This window comes from Silurus meridionalis, chromosome 21, assembly GCF_014805685.1.
Source record: "Silurus meridionalis isolate SWU-2019-XX chromosome 21, ASM1480568v1, whole genome shotgun sequence".
Classification (NCBI taxonomy): Eukaryota; Metazoa; Chordata; class Actinopteri; order Siluriformes; family Siluridae; genus Silurus; species Silurus meridionalis.
This window is the reverse complement of record NC_060904.1, coordinates 17658873-17678310: the sequence shown is the minus strand read 5'-3', so window position 1 is coordinate 17678310 and position 19438 is coordinate 17658873. Positions and strand designations below refer to the sequence as shown.

The window sequence follows — 19438 nt, the reverse complement described above, 5'->3', positions numbered from 1 at the left end:
GCGCTCGGGATCTAAAAGAGACCGCAGGAATCGTTTACTCCTACTGAGGGTCCAATACATCAACATCAGCATCAGTTCTGCTGTAGGTACGTATCGTCCTCATCTTCAGTTCCTCTTCATCATCACATCATCTCTCACCAATTACCTTTACATGGTTCCACACCTGAGCAGTGACAATGATGTTTATTTAATTGTATTTTTTTTTTATAAAATTTATTTATTTATTTAAAAATAAATAAATAGACATTGTATTTTTCTATTTGTACATATTGTGTGTGTGTGTGTGTGTGTGTGTGTGTGTGTGTGTGTGTGTGTGTATATATATATAAATATATATAAATTTTTATTTGTATAATAATTTTATTTATATATTTCTAGTACATTTAGATTTCATTTTTATTTCTTTAATTAATTTTTGTTTATATATTTTTATTTCTCAATTTAATTACATTTTATTGATTTAAATTTCATATATATTTTAATTAGATGGTTTTCATTTTTATTTGTATTAAATTCAATTTATATAAATTTTTATTGAAATTAATTTTATAAATTTATAATTTATTTTATCTATATTTTATTATTTTTATGATTCATGAAAAATGTATTTGTTCTAATTATATTTCAGAATGATAAATACTGAAAACCAAAAATCCTGTTACTGTAGCTTTGAATGCACGTTCACATCCACGACTCCGTTTACAGTTAATTCGTCTCTTAAGTAAAGTCTCGAAAGCGGAAACAGATTCTGAAAATGTACAGATACGTTTGTGTTGAAGGTCTAAGACGAGGACGTACTGTAGCCCATGAGGGTACGTGTAATGGAAGGAGTCTCCAGTGTCAGTGTTCGTATCAGCAGCTTTTATATTATATAAAGTAAGAACAGGAACAGGAAGTGACAGAGTGCTGTCATGTGATGCTCTGCAAAAAGTCTGAGGTTCTGAAATGTATAAGAGACGTAACTTATGTGGAGTGAGAAAAACAGAACACACACACACACACACACACACACACACACACACACACACACACACACACACACACACAAACACACACACTCCATACCCCCACATAAAGGAGTAAGCTGGGAGCTGTTACCGCCTACACACTACAGCTTCAGCTTGCAGCCTGATAGCAGATTTACATTGAGAATGAAAAAGCACACACACACACACACACACACACACACACACACACACACACACACACTTCCTCCCACTCCTCTCCTCTCGAACACATGCGCATTCTCTCATACTCTCACTCCCCTTCTGTACAAGAGCACTCCGGTGTTCATTATTACACACACACACACACACACACACACACACACACACACACACACACTCTCCCCTATCAAAAGATTTATCTTTCCTGTAACATTGCTCACGTTGTTATCTCGTTATGTTGTTTACACACCATGGGGATGGATACACAACACATGTGGCATCGCTTTGTTCGATAACGATCGTGACCTCGCACACACACACACACACACACACACACACACACACACACACACACACACACACAGACACAGATAACGATGATTTAGTTAAAGTGGCTTTAATACATCTCTGTGTTTGTATCTTTTTTTTAAGAGGTTCCGTCACTTTTTCACTCCATCAGTCAGACCTGAGGTTCTGGGGGAGAAAAAAAAAGAAAAAGAAAACGTTGCCATGGCAACCCCGTAACGAGGCTAGATTTGGATTTGCATTAGAAGGGACTCGAGGGTTGAGAAATTGGAATAAATACAGACGTGAGGGTTTTTATTCCTTCATCCGAACGGCTTTACGGCATGAATTTAGGAGTGAAATACGCCGAATGGGGTTTGACAGAAGGGAGCACAGAACGGACACACTGCTGTGTGTGTGTGTGTGTGTGTGTGTGTGTGAGAGAGAGAGCGAGAAAGCCATAGTGTGAGACACAGATAGCAAAAAAGCGAGTGTGTAATTATTGCAACCCTTATGCTTTAATTCTGCGCTGCAACTATACAATATCGGTGTTTAATTTATAAAATACGCAACTGTATAATTATATATTGCCAATTTCATGAAGATCTGCAGGACACAGATTGGTGTGGAAGATCTCCTGCTAGAGCTTCAACCCTATTGAACATAAATGAATGCGAACACTGACTGCACCCCAGGAACCTCCTCATCTCACGTAAAATCTAGTGGAACATCTTCCAGAAAGAGTGAAGGTCTAAAAGAAGCACAGAAATCTTATGGTCGGGTGTCCACGAACTTTTAGCTGTAAGTTGCAGCCGTGACTGTCACGTGGACACCGGAGACCCCTTCCGTAGATCTGAAAAAAAAGGTAGTAATTTTAGGGATTTTTGGTAACAAATGTTAAATCTTTAATATTATCCATAGAGTTATACGTTCCTGTGAAGGGGCTGTTACTATGGAAACAAGTGCAAGCAGATCTAAGAGTTAAAACCACAAGCTAAAGTCTAAAATAAACACACCCCAGACACACACACATGCACAGTGAAACAAACCTACAGTAGGGAAACACAATTGCGTTACTTCTCCAGCAATGGGAAATCTATAGAGGTTAATGGTAAGTCGTTAAACCCTTCAGAGCGGATACAGAGCGTCACTTAATTCGGGGATTTGGGTTTATTTTTTATACATTTTGTGGGCTGTAGGAGTGAAGAAGAGCAAAGCCACCCAGAGATTTGTCCTGATTCATGCATGGCTTCTCCACCTGCTTTGGTACACGCAAGTCCTCAGGCTCTCTGTTCCTCAGACCGACTGCTGCGTCACTTCAGGCTGAACTTCTCTCTATTTTACAGCAACCCCCCCAAAAAACCTATGATGGAACTGTTGTGCTTATCCTCAGCTATTAGGTGCTAATATTAGCCAGCATCCTCTCCAGGGTGCAAACTATTGTGCAGCTTAAATCTTCGGATCGTTGGCTCGGTGAGTTTTGGAAAACCAGAGCACTTAATTCAAGCCAGATTAGAAGGACTATGTGCAAGTTCTAACCCTCGCTGTTAAAAATAAAAAAGATCATTAAATTCCATTTGCTACCATTTTAGAGTCTTACTTCTCAAACTACAAAGGGTTGGGATGTGCTTCAGTTGAGACGTCTTCTTGGTTTAGTCCCTATTTGCTGTAATAATATCTCCACTCTTCTGGGAAGATGTTCAACCAGATTTTATGGAGATTTGTGGAGATTCATTGAAGCCACAAGGGTGTTAGTAAAATCAGGTACTGATGTAGGTGACGTGAGGAGACCTGGGGTGCAATCAGGGTTGGAGCTCTATAGCAGGAGATCTTCCACTCTAACCCATGTAAAGCAGATCTTCATGGAGCTGGCTTTGTGCACAGGGGAACTGTCATTCTGGAGGTTCAGGTTTCTGGGAAATTTACATCAAGAAACGTCTAACACAATTGTGTGCTTTCAAATTTGTGATAACCATGAACGGCTGGAAAAGTCGTGTCCAAATATTTTATCCATATGGTCCATTTAGTGCTGCAAAGGTGTGAATTCCGAAACTGTTTTTGTAAACAAGCTGTATAATCATTATAATCATCAACTAGCAAAAACGTACGTTTTGTTTTACGATACACCAAGAACTTTGACACAAGGAGAAATTTGAGTGACACGGCAGATGACCAATTTTATTGACTGTAGTCTTTTTGAAAACACATAAGTTCAATACTAAACACAAAAATAAACCTTTTTTGAACTTTTAATTAAAAAAACACTAACATCGAACCTACAGACCTGCCAATTCTTCTAAAATGAACTTAAATATCTGACGTGAAGGCGAGGTTTTACAGACTCTCTGGAATGCTGTTGCATCATCAGGAGTCTAGAGCAATTTTAGCTTGGTTGCGGCGTCAAGAAAAAGAAAATCACAGATCACAAAAAAAGGACTGGTAGAGCTGTTTTTTGCTAATTACTCTGGCACTTGACTGATACCACACATGCTAATGGACAGAAAAATCACCTCAGGCTCCTCTTGTTTGGTACATTAGGCTTGTTTGTGGTTATATGGGATGATTTTTATTTTATAACACATGAATGAGAACACTCATGTTAGCGGAATTCAGTCAGGATTTCATAGGGATCTCAGACAGTATGATGAGTAATAATGGCCTGGTCTGAACCTGGGCAGCTTTACCCATTTCTCATCAAGTCATTACTCTCAAGATCCCTTCCGATCTCCACGAGCAGAGATGTTTTTCTGCGGAAAGTCATCGTTACAGCGCTACGATCAGGTCGATGCTCTCATTCGGAGTCTGGGGTCAGAAACTCGTCCGTGAGGGTGATTATCACTGCTACACTGTCCGAGTTCAAGCTGCTGTAATATCACACTTCTTAACCATGAACAGATTCCGCATGTTCATACAAGCTCCACCCTCTTCAGAGAAAAAACTCAACTAGTTTTCCCCAAATGATGACTGTAAAAATAAAAAACCCATCAACCAATCAGCAATGTTACTGCTAACGAGCTCCTAATCTAGAGCAAAGCACACCCCTGGGAGGCGGGGTTAGCGACATTCTAGAGCGCATCTAATTGATTTTAATTGGACGATCGGATGATTTGCATGATTATAAATAGATTACAATTTAAAACATCTTCCAAAAAATGTTTTTTTTTTGTAAAAAAAAATGTAATTTTTTTTCTGATGATTTTTTACTATCCAAGACAATTAAATCATCGGAAGGTATCGAGGGGTTTATGGTCCAGGATGGCCAAGGTGCCAGTTTTAGGGCCCCTGAGTAAGGCCCTTAACCCTCCTCTGTGTTCCAGAGGCGCTGTATCATGGCTGACCATGTGCTCTGAAGCCAGTTTCCTAATATCACTGGAATATGCAAAAAAAGAATTTCGCATGTGATAAGTAAAAAGCTCCTTCCTTCCTTTTTACCTTCATTCCTCACTAAAAAGTCCAGGAATAAACAAACGCAATATTTAATCACTGCATAATGAGCAGTTTTTTCATGCTTTTTTTTTTTTTATCAGGAGTGTTTATATGTACACCTTGCATTACTTTCTGTTTCCTGTCTTTTTTTTCTACTTTGTGCCGGATAATGCAATCTCTCAACACATTAAGATGAGATATAAAACACAATATTATTGCATTTATCTTATTAAATAAAGGTTCTTATTTTAAAACACAACTCAAATCTATTCAAATGAATATAAAAACCTCTTCAGGCTCTTTTCCAAATCCACAGTGTGTTTTTGGGGTGCCAATAATTTTGTCCTGCCTGAGGTTTTAAGAGAAAAAATGTAATTGAAAGAAAGACTAAGTGCCAAAGTGTTTGAGGGCGAGTTGACATCGCATGTAATAATTATTTGATACAGAATATTGTGTACACAACAGAATCCCCTGTGATGAAAACTGGGGACGTGTAAAGTGTCGACGTAACAGTAACAGTGGTTCGTTTGTGTTTTATTAAACATATAAATACACACACACACACACACTGCAGCTCTTCATTCACTGTGGACTGAATGTTTTGCTCTAGTAGAGGGTGCCAAGACTTTCGGAAAGGACCCTCGTACAGGGATTCCATTTCATCATCATCAAAGAGCAGATGGAATAAGAAATACAAAACGCATCATCATGAATTCACCAGTTCATCAGCTCTTCACTAATTCACCAATTAATCACCAATTCACCAATTAATCACCAATTAATCACCAATTAATCACTAATTCACCAGTTCCCCAAGTCACCAGTTCATCCCCTTTTAGTTTTTCACTAATCCACCACGAATCACCAGTTAATCACCAATTTACCAGGACATTACAATTCAACTGTTCTTTACCAGTTCATCACTAATTCACCACCAGTTTACCAGTTAATCACCAATTTACCAGTGCGTTCTGCCAACACGCCCGAGAAAGAAAAACATTGTGAATGAGAACGGACGATCTGAAAAAAGAAAAGCGAGAAAAAGCGAGCGAGAGTGAGACGAGGAAGGCGAGAAAACGAGGCTGTAGAGGAGAGACGGATAAATGCACTATTTGAATTATGTAAAATAGGTGCGTGGGTGACCGAGAACAAACTGCGCGTATGTGTTAAAGAGGCAGAAAACGGCAGGAAGAGCAGGAACGAGGGGAGGATGAGAGGAAGGAGGGGAAGAAAGTGACAGCGAGAGACGGAGGGAGTGAGGGAGTGAGTGATAGCAGAGGCAGTGGGCATTTATGCTGGGATTTATATAAGGGTTTGCATTGATCTCCTGCTGCATCATAACACTGAGAATAAAGCTAAATGCAGCCTATGCTGGTGGCTTTTATTTATATATTTTTTTTTCCCTTTCTTTTTTTCTTTTTTCTTTTTGCTCTTTCACTCCATCCTGCCTGCTGGATCTCTCCCAGGCTTCCAACGCCTCCTCACCCAAAACTCCATCCATTCATTTGTTTCTGCTGAACCGTCCACATTCATCACTCACTCACACACACACACACACACACACACACACACTGGAAGCAGATGCGCTCCCAAGGACGCTGTTTGATACATGCCAGCATGGCCTCTCTCTCTCTCTCTCTCTCTCTCTCTCTCTCTCTTTCTCTCTACAGCTTTATTTTCTTCTCCAGCATTTCTGCAGAAGCTTGGCCTTCGTTCTTTCATGGTGTGAGTTCTTAGAGATGATGGTGATGGGAGGATTCATGTGTATCTGGCAAAAAAACTTCAGGAAGCATTGCAGACAAAAGAGATCGCACGAGTGAGCAGTGTGTGATGGTTACAGGAAGTCAAGGCTGACAGAAGTTGCCATGTGCATCAAACACTTTTATACAGACACACTGAGGTCTGGGCTTCTATCAGTCCACAGGCCATAAAGTCGTAGCAGAGATCTGAGAATTCCAGAAGCCTGTAAACCAAAGGTGGAACTGTAGAGTCACAAACAAACAAAAGGGGTACCGTAGATTCCAAGTGCAGTCCAGAGATCCGTCATGGGATTCATCTCAATCAGATCTGTAGATCTTTCGGTCTTGAGATAGTTGGTAGATGGAATCAAACAGTTTTGAGAAACAAGAAAGTACTTTATTTATCTACTTTTACACACTATCACCTTCCATTCCTCTGAAACGTGTTCTCCAGTTAGATCTTGTGGAACGTTTTAGGGGTTTGAGCTCGTCGAAAGTCATCTCTCTTCATCTTCCAGTAAATGTGCATGTCGCTCGAAACACCTCGAACGACTCGTTGCAGCATCTCCATATGTCAAACGTACGGCGGATTTGTCCGGGTTTCACGGATGATTTCACGTTTGCTCTTTTTTCTAACTTGCTGTCCGTGATGAAATCACAGACGTGGGAATGCACATGGTCAGAGAAGCACCATTTAGAAGTCCTGCAAAGAGCCCTGAGCCCCTCAACCCCACTGAGCTCCTTTGGGAGGAACTGGAAGCTCCTTAACTTCTCCAATATCAATATCTGATCTCAGTGATACATTTTACATTTTACATTCACAGCATTTATCCTGAGCCATTTACAATGATCTCATTCATACAACTGAGCAGTTGAGGATGAAGGTCCCTGCTCAGGGGCCCAGCAGTGGAAGCTTGGTGGTGCTGGGATTGAACCTATGACCTTCTTCTGAGAAGAGAAGAGAAGAGAAGAGAAGAGAAGAGAAGAGAAGAGAAGAGAAGAGAAGAGAATGGGATGTTCAACAACAAAGACATTTAATTGCTAATGGTCAGGGGTGCACAAACTTTTGGTTCTTGATTTATGAAGCAGGATAAAGGCATAATAAAATAGCCATTAAACAGTAAAAGTAAGATTCTGCATTTACAGATCATAAAGTTCAGTGTATTGTTTCTATTCCTGCTGCTGATGTGAAACTCGTTTGTGATGTTTGCTGCAGGAGATGAAGTGCATTAGGGTTTTTTAGACAGCATGCTAATTATGTGTTTATCCCTCCCTCTTTCTTTCTCCCCCCCTCTTTTTCTTTCTCTCGCTCAGACCACGCCCGCCTCAGGCGGAAAAGCATCGCCACTGGGCGCCAGCCGAGCATGGAGACCCCTCCCATAGCCCCCCCTCAACCCTTCCGACAATCAGTGAGTACCCCTCCATCCAATCCTCCCTCGCTCCTTTCATCCCTTTCTCTCTCTCTCCCTCTCTCGGATACTCGTCCCTTCGCCCGCAACCCCACGGGCACACCGCCTCTTCCTTTATCTCACCCTCCCTCTCTCCCGCTATCCCTCTCTTTATCCCTGCCACCGGAAAGACGAATCCACCCCTGCACCCCACCCTCCTCTTCCACTGCTCCTCAGTCTCCATTTTTCTCTCTTTCCTATTCCCCCTTCTCTTCTCTCGTTTCTCAATGGGCCGGAGGACACAGAGTCGAGTCCAGCGTAAAGGCTCTGCCCTCATCTGAGGTACGTGAATCCGGAGACGCGTGACGCAGCCATGCCCAGCGCCAGCATGCAAGAAACGCCCGAGCGAGCAGCACCAAGGTGCCAGACAAACAATCTTAGTCTCTCAGAAAGCCAACATGCTCACACAGACTCGAGCCAAACCCTGAGTCAGTCGCTCCGACCTGATCCGCTACTGCTTCAGACAGGCTGAACTTCTCAGCGTTCTCCAGCAGAACACACCACAGTACACCTGCATTCGCTCCCACCTTCTGTAGCTCTCTGAAGGTTTATCAAAATCTCCTCCGAATCGTAGTTGGAGTTCCTGATAAACTGTAACATTAAACGCAGGAGATCAGGTTTTAGTCATGTTTTGCCCCAAAAATCTGAAATCTTTTACCTTTTTATCCCAACATTCGCATTTATATAAAAGTATTTCAAATCAAATAAATATATTTATTCATCCATTATGAATCAGTATGAATATTATTAATTAAAAATTTTCACTTCCAATTTACCATTTTATATTATTATTATTATTATTATTATTATTATTATTGTTGTTTAAAATGTATGTATTTATTTATTTTATGCCAATTTGCTTCATTTTTTTCACTCTTTTTACATTTAATGATTGTACACACAAAGGTTTGGATTTTTTACATTGAAGATGTGATTCAAATTAAATGTATTATTATTATTATTATTATTATTATTATTATTATTATTATTATTATTATTGGCTATTATTTAATTTTATTGTAAAAAAAAGTTCTATTGCCAGAAAGGTTTACCATCTGGGGTCTGGGTCAAAAATAAATAAATAAATAAATAAATAAATAAATAAATATATATATATATATATATATATATATATATATATATATATATATATATATATATATATATATATATATATATATAAACTACTTTAAGCCACACCCACTTTGGGTTTAAATCCGGCTGCAGATATCTGAACGCTGGTATCAGATACAGACAGAAGTGTTGTGTTACATCTCTGTTACATAATCGCAGCATCTCGCATTACACTCATTAGTTGTGCTGTTGTGTAAAGCTGCAGTGCAGGAAATGCAGAGCAAATTTATCGCTACGACTCCAAATATCTACTCATATCTACTCATTTTTTACTCATATCTACTCAAATATCTACACACCCAGGTTTAAATAATTCATTAAATAAATTCATACAAAAAAGTGCATCCAAAAAGCAATGTGTCTATGCAGCCTGAAGATCTGATAATAACTCAATTACAATCAATCAATAAAATCAATTAGCATGAATTAAAGTGTACAATGTGTGTGTGTGTGTGTGTGTGTGTGTAGGGTGGGGTGTTTATAGATATTATTGTACCCTCAATGCCTCATGCTATAACTTGTAGTAAATTTTTGAAGGGTAGGAGCAAATAATATATATATTGACTCTGATACCATGATTTTACATCCTGGACTTAGACTTGAAATTTCGAGACTATGATCTTGGTTTCTGGACCTGGATTGATGGTATGGGCTTCAGATCCAGGATTCTAGATTGTATGCTTGTGGAGTATGCTTAGGGCTTGACTCTGGACTTGACTTTGGATCTCGAGTTTTAAACTCGACTTGGATTTGACTGAGAGTCTACAGCGAATGGCTCATGATTTGAGACTGCCCACTAGTGGCTACACAGGGACAGTGCAGGGAAATCACAGTGTCATACTTTATGAAGTCTGACAGATTTGTTTATATATGTTTTTAAGGTCAGGGCTCTCAAATGTTACTTTTTCATCTATCACATTTTCACTTCTCTGTTTTCATCAAGTTCCACATCGACGTTTTTGCCCAGATCTGGACATTAATATGAATTGTGTTGAAAGAAGTCATTTCCCATGTCAGACTGTTGACTTGTTTTGTGCATCTCTCAGTACGTTGTGTTAATCCCTGGTGTTTAATTCCAGAGTTTTCTTGGACGAAGATTGAAGGGGTCTATAAAACGAGCGAAGAGTCAGCCCAAGCTGGACCGCACCAGCAGCTTCCGCCAAATGATCCTCCCACGATTCCGCAGCGCTGATCAGGACAGGTGATCAAAACGTTTCTACTCATTTCACTTTTCTCCTACGTTTATTTCTTTGGTATAAATGGACCTATGAGTTTAAGCCCTCGATCTCTTCCATGGAAGAAATCAGGAACAACAGTTGCTTGTATAAAGTTGATATTGGGGGGCTACACTTTTCATTTCTAGCCCCATTTTTAATCATTTCCTAAAAGTTGCTCAGCCACACTGAAACATCTGTAAATGCGTTCCTGTACCACGCATGAGCAAAACGTAAGAGCAATCTAATACGACATTCGTCTAAAATCCCCCGATTGAAGGATGCCATAGAATTCACAAAACTCACAGGATGAAAGTGGTGACGTTTAAATGAACAAAAAAAGCTGTATGTTGATTTGGGGCAGAAAAAAGAATGCCTTTGTAACTCTATCTCAAAGGGATTATGTTTAAGGTCCTGGTGTATTTTTCTTTTGTTTTTTTCCATCTGGATCGGCATGTCCATGTTATCCTCTGTCCTCCTTTAAGAAAATTACATGCCAAATTACCCGCTGTTTTGCTCCAAACCCAGCAGTCTGCTGATCAAGTACATCCTGTCTGAGTCACATGTCCCTGATTTTCTTTGCAGGTGTCCTCTGGTATTGGGAAAAAAAAAGATGTTTGATTGGTGCTGCTTGATAAAGTCATTGTTCAGTGACCTTTTCCCACATATGAACCACTTCCAGAGTCATAAAAACTACAGTATGGATGAAGTCCACAGTGGTGGATGAGGAACACAAACCATGTAGTTGAGTTAAAGATCCACTCGGCCTTCAAATGTACTCCAGTATCAAAAGTACAGTGGAACCTCGACACTCGGACTAAGAGTAACTCGAGCGGCTTGAAGGTTCAGAGTAACATTTCAAAACAGAGTTTGTACTAATAAATTACATAAAAATGTTTGAAAAACAAATGTATTATTGTATTATTCATTTAAAGTAGCAAATAAAACATTAATGACAGCAATTCACAATTGTTGTTGAGTTTACAGTTCAGTACCTGTACAATTCCCCTTGAAAAAAGAAAACATCGAAAGGAGAGTCAAAACCTCTGCATTTTTTGTTACTGTTATTTTCTTGTTACTTTTTGGTCCTAGAACGTAACCCCCACGAGTTAATCTCACTTAATCAACTCAATTTATGTAAAAAGACTCAAATGACTAATTTTTAAAGTACAGATGTGCGAAAAGCGACTTAAATACAGTAATGAATGACATTGACTTTGTTAGTGTCCACCACTGGTTTCCTACAGTATTATACAGTTTACATCCAGAACATCACCACCTGTGAGATGGAACTGGTTCCTTAACCTGGCATGAGAACCATATAACTAAAAATGACCTTGTACTAAACTGAGTTAAATCACAGATTGTCCAAGGGCATTTAATACAACGCAGCTGTGTGAAGTCATTATAGAGTCTTGTTTGTTCCTTCTGAATCTTTCTTTGGTCTGATCCTCCAAGTCATGACTTATTCATTTACACATTGATCTCAGTGCTGAGGAAATGCTACCCTGGGTTTTGGATATGTGCTTTGCTGTAGATAGTAAAGAGTCTCAGAGATTTGCAGCTCTTTGCAGGTTTCCAGCAAGAACTTGTGTTGGGTATGTGAGGAGTTGATCACAGGTAGTGATGAGTCGTTCATGAACGATTCGTTCATTTTAAAAGAGTCTTTAATGTGACTGAGAAAAATGAGCCGTCTCGAAGAGTGATTTGTTCGTTTTCTACTGGATGCGCATGAGCGAAGCAGCACAAAATCTCCGTAGGTTGTACAGGAAACAGAAACGAGTCGTTCATCTCGTGGGTCCTCTGGTTCGAGTCGTTCGTTCTTTTATCACATGATTCCCATAAATGCTACACAACGCAATTTTTTTGTCCGAATCTTTACATTATTGTTACAATAATTATGAAAGTGACAAAAGAACTGACGATACGGTCCAGAAGATATGAAAGGTGAAGCTTCTCATTCTGTTTATCATCTGTCCTTAGCTGCATTGTTATATATTTTTCATTATTGGAACTATAGTTAAAGTTGGTGTGTGTGGACGTGTTGGGGATCTGCTTATGAAAAATTGTACATTTTATTTTATTTCTGATCAAAGGAACGAAATGAACTGAATGACTCGAAGGAACATTTGTTCATTTTGATGAACGAGATTCAAAGACCTGAGTCACTAAAATGATCCTGGAATTTACTGTGAGTCTAGAGCTAGGGACTCAAGTTTTAGTCTGACTCTAAAGCTTATCACTGTACTCGACTCAGACTTTACAGCTTCATATTCAGGACTTGCTTCAAGACTCTGGATTTGCCTCAGAGTCTAGAGCTACAGACTCTTAGCTTGGCTATCACCTCATAGCTTTGAATCCTGTACTGTACTTAAACATTAGACCTTTCGATTCCAGACTTGACACTGACTCTGACTTTGAATATTGGGCTTGACACTAACTTGGACTCTACTCTGGATTTAGCATTGCTTTCTGGTCTGGATTTGGATATCTACAGTTTGGGTCTCTAGACTTAATTAGTCTTAAACTCTGAATCAGAGTCTAAAGCTAGTGGCTCAGGCTTTTAGTCAAATCCAGTTCTAACTGCTTTAGATTTTTTAGATTCTTATTCAGACTCTGGACTCCATCCGAACCATGGAGTGGAATCTATGGAATTCAGGCCAGACTCGTAATGGGCTAACTGTGACTTCATTGGATGTGGTAAATCCCATGAACAAGATTGGGATATACACCATATACTGTTTAAAACACTTAAAATACTGTTTTAACCTGTGATTGTCTTTCAAGAAATTTTCTGTGAAATGCCTTTTTAATCAACAACTGAGTGATTCAGAAACAGACTGAGAAACAGCAAACACAAACACCTACCTACACTAGGTAGTCTTCTAATCAGAAGGACATTTGTTCAAATTCCACACCACCAAGGGGGTTCGGTCTGGGGTTTAAGCCCCTGTAGCGCTAAGCTGCCACTCTTGGGGCTCTTAAGCAAGAGCCTTAACCCTCAGTGCTCAAGGTGTGCTGTATCATAGCTGACCCTGTGCTCTGACCCCAGCTTCCTAACATCACTGGGATGTGAGAAGATAGAATTCACTGTGCTGTTTAATACATGTGACAAGTATAAAGTGCTGCCACTGCTGGGCTCCTGGTTATGGCCCGCTACTCTCAACAGCTCAGGGTATAAATGAGACAGTTGTAAGTCACTCTGTATAAGATAAAGCCTTACGTGGAAGGAGCATCACTTTCCTGGTCTGCTGTTCTTCATTTTCTTCATGTTCTTCAACCCCAGTCACCCCCACCCCCCCAATTCTCCTTTACTGATTGTTTTTGGATTCTGCAGCTTACATAACTCCTGGATTTACTCAGAGAAGTCCATCTTCCTCTCTCTCTTTTCTCTCTGCTGTTTCGCCCTCCCCCCCTCCCTCCCTCCTCCACATACTTTTTTTTCACTTTTTACATTCTGACTCATTCTGATGTATCTATTTTTATACCACTCTCTCTCTCTCTCTCCCTCTTTCTCTCTCTCTCTCTCTCTTTCTCTCCCTCCACTGTATGTCTCTAACACCCTGATGCACATTTTATTCCTGAATGTATACAGTAACAGTGATGCTACGACGATACGGCAGAGAAAGCTCCGGATCTCATGGGGTTCTAAGGATTTTCAAACCTTCTCCTGATTTTATTTTTTTTTTTTCTTAAAGAGTTTACTTTGTCTTTATTAACATGCTTGTTGTATAATCTTATTGTAATTCTCTTGGTCTTTCAAGTCTTGTCTTTTGTGTCTAGTGCCTTTAGTTTAAGTGTATGGATCCATCTAGCTTGTGTGCTAGAAGGTGCGGTAAGTGTAGGTAGGTGTTTGTGTTTGCTGTTTCTCAGTCTGTTTCTGAATCACTCAGTTGTTGATTAAAAAGGCATTTCGTGTGAACTCGAATGTCCCGTTACCTGTGACAATGTTTTGTACTCAGCAACTGATGCTTTCAAAACTACATACAAAAACTTAGCCATCTAAGTCCCAACCGAATGTGTCACTGAGTAGCTTTCCCACTGACCGCTTCAGCTTTTGGACGAGCCGTCTTATGAGCAAGGTGGTGAGTTGAGGGAACTTTCAGTTTCTGATGTTCTTTGTCTTCATGCAGGACTCGTCTGATGCAGAGCTTTAAAGAGTCACATTCCCATGAATCCCTGCTGTCTCCCAGTAGTGCGGCCGAGGCACTAGACCTCACGCTGGACGAGGATGCCATCATCAAACCGGTTCACTCCAGCATTTTAGGGCAGGAGTACTGCTTTGAGGTGAGACTAGAGCTCTTGTGAATAATGCATGCAGTACATAAGGGGTAACAAATACAACCCGAGTAAACTTCATTAGTTTTCTCCAGACAAAAAACTTTTTATGTTACTGAGAAAAGGTTACTGAGAAACTGCAAAAATGTAGAAATTCTTTAAAGTTTTTGGAAATCTTTTCCATGTCAGAAAATATTTAGCTTTACCTCTAACGCTTGAGACTCTTCTTACACCGATCATTCATAACATTATGAAATTATAAGCAGTGAAGTGAAGAACACTGATGATCTCTTCATCATGGCACCTGTTAGTGGTTGAATATATTTATTAGGCAACAGGTGAACATTTTGTCCTCAAAGTTGATGTTAGAAGCAGGAACAATGGGCGTAAGGATTTGAGCAAGTTTGAAAAATTGTGACATCTAGACGACTGGGTCAGAACATCTCCAAAACTGCAGCTCTTGTGGGATGTTCCTGGTTTGCAGTGGTCAGAATCGATCGAAAGTGCTCCAAGGAAGGAACAGTGGTGAACCGGCAAGGGATGGCCTGTGTGGTCTAATCCAACAGACGAGCTCCTGTAGCTCAAATTTCAGAAAAAGTTAATGCTCTTAATGCAGGACTGTTTTGCCAGCAAAAGTGGACCAACACAATATTAGACAGGTGGTCATAATGTTATGCCTATCTCTCCTTACTTCACTAAACCAAAGTTTATCCTTGTTGCATAACCATTTTCATCCTTTGACTATTCCCTGTGAGTGAATTTCTATTATGGAAAGATAACAAAAAAGAAAGTTGTATTAATATTCATATAAAGCTGTGATTTCCCAGTTGTATCACTGTCAGAGCTGCTGTTATAGAAAGTTTATCAACACCTTCCAGTCGTTCAGGAACCATAATTCAACAGGGCTCTGTTATAGCACTGTGAACAAGTAATCGTTTCATCTATTCAACAATGGTCAAAGTATGAAAACTAGCAAGAAAATCAAAGATGAACACTGAAGGAATGACATGGAGAATTCAATCAGTGTTCACCAAATTGATTGGTGCAACTATTTTCCCCCTTTACTCCATTTTCTCGTTTCGCAGGTGACCACTGCTTCAGGAACAAAGTGCTTCGCCTGTCGGTCGGCTGCAGAACGAGACAAATGGATCGAGAATCTACAGAGAGCTGTGAAGCCCAACAAAGTGAGTGGAACAAATGATCATAACTGATATCAGTACATTTTTCTCTTCAGTCCCAGTATTTTTACGCTTTTCCATAAGGACAATGAAATTCATAGCTAACGATTACTCTTTCAGTTGAAACAAAATACCAGCAGAGGTTTTTAATAGGTTCATACTAATCTTCTGGGACCACCATTTTTTGGTGAAGTTTACAAAGGTCATTCTTCATTTTTGTGCCTCTTTCACCATTTTAACAGTTTCTGTCTAAAATATCTCAGATCTATGTTGCTTCTGTCATTTGAAGGGGTGAGTTTTGGGAATAGAGAATGTAGAACTTTTGTATCACAGATTGATTGATCAAGATGCTCAGGCGGCAGGAGCCGGGGGCTGAAATATGATATGCAGCTGACAGCAAGAGTTTCTTAGCTGATACCTTTTTTGGAAAAGATAAAAGAACACACCAAGGATGCTCATTATCTCTGTGAGTGTGTGGATCGATTTATTTTATTGATGGAAGCTTGAAGGACAGAGAGGCTTCTTCTAGCATTCCAATTAAGCTTCATTTTCTGGACACGACTGCTTTTTAAACAGTGGTATATTTAGCTGAACTAAATTATTCCAGCAAATGCAGACCAGAGTGAACCAATGGCATTTTGATCTGATTAAATGACTCAGCCTTTATGAAAACATCGCTCCCTCTATCCAACAGAGCACTCCGCTCTTCTGGTGGGAATGTTATATATAGTTTAATCTTTTTCCTTTTGTACTCATTACACACTAAATGCTAATCTTTCTTGAACCATGTCCAACCCTGTGTCCCCTCACTCCCCAACTCGGTTCTATTTATAATATTTTCACCTGGTTGAATACCCTGTAATTCATTTCCACTTCCTGTCAGACATAACCTTTAAGAGCATCAGCAGTCATTTCTTTATTTTCATGTTCTTACGCCATACGCCTACATGTCTCTAACAGTACTTAGCAGTCCACTGTTGCCTCCCACACAGGACAACAGCCGGAGGGTGGACAATGTCTTGAAGCTCTGGATAATCGAGGCCCGGGAGCTGCCACCCAAAAAACGCTACTACTGTGAACTGTGTTTGGACGACATGCTGTACGCACGCACCACCAGCAAACCCCGTACCGACACTGTCTTCTGGGGCGAGCACTTTGAGTTCAACAACCTCCCAGCAGTCCGCAATCTCCGGCTTCATCTCTACAAAGAGACGGATAAGAAAAGACGCAAGGTAGGAGAAGGCATTAAAGGTGAATAAAAAGGTTCCCCTGGGGGATGACTCTGATTACCTGTTAGTTTAATGCGGTAATATAAGCCTCCAGATACTCAAACACTTTTAGCATGCTACGTAAGTACACATAAATAGCTCATGTAGCTCTTCAGAGAGATTGCATAACTCTGCATTTTAGTTCCTAAAATTTCAGGTAGGTAGTTTTTTTGTCTGAGGTAATTCTTGCATTTGGACTTGCACAGTAGAATTCCAGTCTGGAGAGAAATTTTTACTTGCAGTGACTAAAGAAGATACTGATTTAGGGATCAATTTGTCAACAGGAGAAAAGCACATATCTAGGACTGGTCAGCATCCCCATATCCAGCATCACTGGTCGGCAGTTTGTAGAGCAATGGTACCCTGTGATTCAACCCAGTGTCCTGGCCAAGGGAGGGGGTGTAGGAGGGGGCAAGATCATTAATGCCTCTTTGCGACTCAAGTCTCGCTACCAGACCATGAGCATCCTGCCAATGGAACTGTACAAAGAGTTTGCCGAGTACGTCACCAACAACTACCGGACCTTGTGTGCTGTCTTGGAGCCTCTGCTGAGTGTTAAAAGCAAGGAGGAGGTAGCCTGTGCACTGGTGCATATCCTACAAAGCACAGGGAAGGCAAAGGTACACACTTATTGTTAATATTCAGCGTATGCACTTGTTTACTTATGGTTCCTTTTGTGTATCTTTGGTTACAAGCAAACAATCTATTGTGTGACTACAACTTTCTTTTCTCTGTCCAAGGACTTTCTTTCAGACATGGCGATGTGTGAGGTAGACCGATTCATTGACCGAGAGCACCTTATTTTCCGTGAGAACACCTTAGCCACCAAAGCTATCGAAGAGTACCTCAAACTCATCGGACATAAGTACCTCAAGGATGCTTTAGGTGATAAGTTTTAGTTAATGTAGAGCTGTGCACAGGACAGCCCTGGAGATAGGATTTTTTAAAATCCTTTCTCCAGCAGAAACTTGAGTGTTGTCACATAAATTGTGACTGCCCTCAACCACTCCTGCAAAAATTGTGACCAAACTCATCAAATCACACATAAATTCAGACTGAAGTCAACCACTTCAAGAAAACCTGACCCGATTTAACCATACATGGAGATAGATTGACTAAACTTAACCACTTCCACAGAAACTGGGGCTAAATTTGACCACTCTGATAGAACATATGACAAAACCTGACCACATTGGCAGAAACTGGGACTAAACCCAACCAGTTCCCGGACTGCAGTGTCTATCAAAAGTGGTCCAAGAAAGGAACAGTGGTTAAGGAACAGTGGTAAACCAGCGACAGGGTCATGGGTGGCCAAGGCTCATTGATGCATGTGGGGAGTGAAGGCCGGCCTATGTGGTCCAATCCAACAGACGAGCTCTGTAGCACAAACTGCTGAAGAATTTCATGGTGTTAATTCTCAATGGGTCAGGACCGTTTTGGCAGCAAAAGGGGACCAACACAATATTAGGCAGGTGGTCATAATGTTATGCCTAGTCAATTTGACATCTCCTCCAAACAAACCTTTTCCTCTCTAGTATAAACTATGACCAATCCTGACCAGTTCCTATTACTCCCGATAGAATTGTCCCAGAACTAACCCACTAACTAAACTTGACCACTGCCCTATAAACTGTGGACAAACTAGTCCTCTGTGATATAAATTGTAACAGAACTTGACCATGCCAGCAAAACTTGGACTAAACCTGACAACTCCTGTTAAACCGTGACTGAAACTCACTGCTTTCCACATACACTGTGACCAGACTTGACAACTCCCACAGAAACTGACCATGCCCACTCATGTCCACCACTGTTTTAGTGAATCAAGTTTATTTTGGCATGACTTAGAAACCAGTGAAATTTAGAATTTTATGAAATGGTCTGGATGGAGTTCATTAAACAATTAATTACTGTTTACTATGACTAAGTGCAATCTTTCCTACTTGCATGAGAAGAAAAAAAATATCCCAAGCTTCCAACTCCTTGTTGTGATCCCAGTCCCGGTGTACAGCTCTGGCTTAAGGCCATATTGATCTGATGTGCATTAACATGCAGTGAGGATCGTCTGGATTGATTAGTGTGTTGTGTCAGTTGTACAGAGCTGTTCTTTGTGTGCAGGTGACTTCATCCGAGCGCTGTATGAGTCAGAGGAGAACTGCGAGGTTGATCCCATGAGGACTCCACCTTCTGTTCTACTGGACCATCAGGCAAATCTTCGCATGTGTTGTGAGCTTGCACTCTGCAAAATTGTCAACTCACACTGGTAAATATTTGAAGTCAATGTCAGCAACATTATAATTCT

At 40.3% G+C, this 19438-nt stretch overlaps 1 protein-coding gene across 10 annotated transcripts in view; it reads left to right on the top strand.

The window, feature by feature from the left end:
- Positions 1-19438, top strand: part of syngap1b (synaptic Ras GTPase activating protein 1b) — an 82190-nt gene that overhangs the window by 37258 nt on the left and 25494 nt on the right. For 6 of the 10 annotated variants that reach the window (XM_046833420.1, XM_046833419.1, XM_046833421.1 and 3 more), the window contains exons 4-11: positions 7931-8346; positions 10278-10399; positions 14546-14699; positions 15776-15874; positions 16861-17100; positions 17421-17756; positions 17877-18021; positions 19255-19399. In XM_046833420.1, the coding sequence (XP_046689376.1) occupies positions 7931-8346; positions 10278-10399; positions 14546-14699; positions 15776-15874; positions 16861-17100; positions 17421-17756; positions 17877-18021; positions 19255-19399 (1657 nt within the window). Of the gene's footprint in view, positions 87-7930; positions 8347-10277; positions 10400-14545; positions 14700-15775; positions 15875-16860; positions 17101-17420; positions 17757-17876; positions 18022-19254; positions 19400-19438 lie in introns of those variants that run through there. The other 4 variants (XM_046833426.1, XM_046833429.1, XM_046833427.1 and 1 more) reach the window with 4 other exon arrangements.